At 63.8% G+C, this 955-nt stretch overlaps 1 protein-coding gene across 1 annotated transcript in view; it reads left to right on the plus strand.

Moving 5' to 3' along the window:
- LOC104385317 (nuclear receptor subfamily 1 group D member 1-like) overlaps window positions 1-897 on the plus strand; it is a gene marked incomplete at its 3' end in the record, with an annotated part of 2319 nt that extends 1422 nt beyond the window's left edge. Inside the window, exons 5-6 of the mRNA XM_009993755.1 lie at window positions 37-222; window positions 687-897. Of these exons, the coding sequence (XP_009992057.1) occupies window positions 37-222; window positions 687-897 (397 nt within the window). The remainder of the gene's footprint in view (window positions 1-36; window positions 223-686) is intronic.
- Between the last annotated feature and the right edge of the window lie 58 nt (window positions 898-955).

Below are 955 nucleotides of genomic sequence, written 5' to 3' on the forward strand. Positions count from 1 at the left end.
GAGCCCTACGGTGCTGAGCTGTGCCTTTGCCCCCAGGCCTGCCCCATGAACAGCCACCCGCCCGGCCGCAGCGGGCGCTCGGTGCAGGAGATCTGGGAGGACTTCTCCCTCAGCTTCACCCCTGCTGTCCGCGAGGTGGTCGAGTTTGCCAAGCACATTCCAGGCTTCCAGGCCCTCTCCCAGCATGACCAGGTCACCCTGCTGAAGGCCGGCACCTTCGAGGTATGTCCTGAGGTGGCAAGGGTTCAATGGAGGGCACAGTGCCCCAGGGCATTGCATGGAGCCCCATGGACTGGCATGGAGACCTATGGCATTGCCCCGTGCCCCATGGCATGAAACCTCAGCATGGAGCGTGGCATTGTATGGTGCCCGGTGGTGCTGCATGGTAGCCCACACGGTTGCAGGATGCTCCTTGGCATAGCACAGCATCCCATGGGCTGGCATAGTGCCCAAGGCATTGCACAATGCAACGATGTGCAAGCCCACGTGGTGAAGGAAGCCCCCATGACACTGCCCAGTAGCCCACAATGGCGCAAGGTGCCCCATCCTGTCCAGTACCCACAGCGGTGCAGGGAGCCCTTGTCCTGTCCCAGTACCTTATGGCATTGCCTGGCAGCCCGGGGTGGTGCAGGTGCCCCATCCTATCCCAGTAGCCCACGGTGCTGCAGGGTGTCCCTCTCCCGCAGGTGCTGATGGTTCGCTTCGCCTCGCTGTTCGACGTGAAGGAGCAGACGGTGACGTTCATGAGCCGGACGAAGTACAGCCTGGAAGAGCTGTGGGGCATGGGCATGGGCGACCTGCTCAGCTCCATGTTCGAGTTCAGCGAGAAGCTCAGCGCCCTCGACCTCACCGACGAGGAGCTGGGGCTCTTCACTGCCGTGGTCCTGGTGTCAGCAGGTGGGCGTCGGAGCGATGCCGGCAGGGGGGCGGGTCTGTGGGGGTGTGGGTGCCCACC

Source organism: Chaetura pelagica, unplaced genomic scaffold, assembly GCF_000747805.2.
Source record: "Chaetura pelagica isolate M959 unplaced genomic scaffold, ChaPel_1.0 scaffold2223, whole genome shotgun sequence".
NCBI lineage: Eukaryota > Metazoa > Chordata > Aves > Apodiformes > Apodidae > Chaetura > Chaetura pelagica.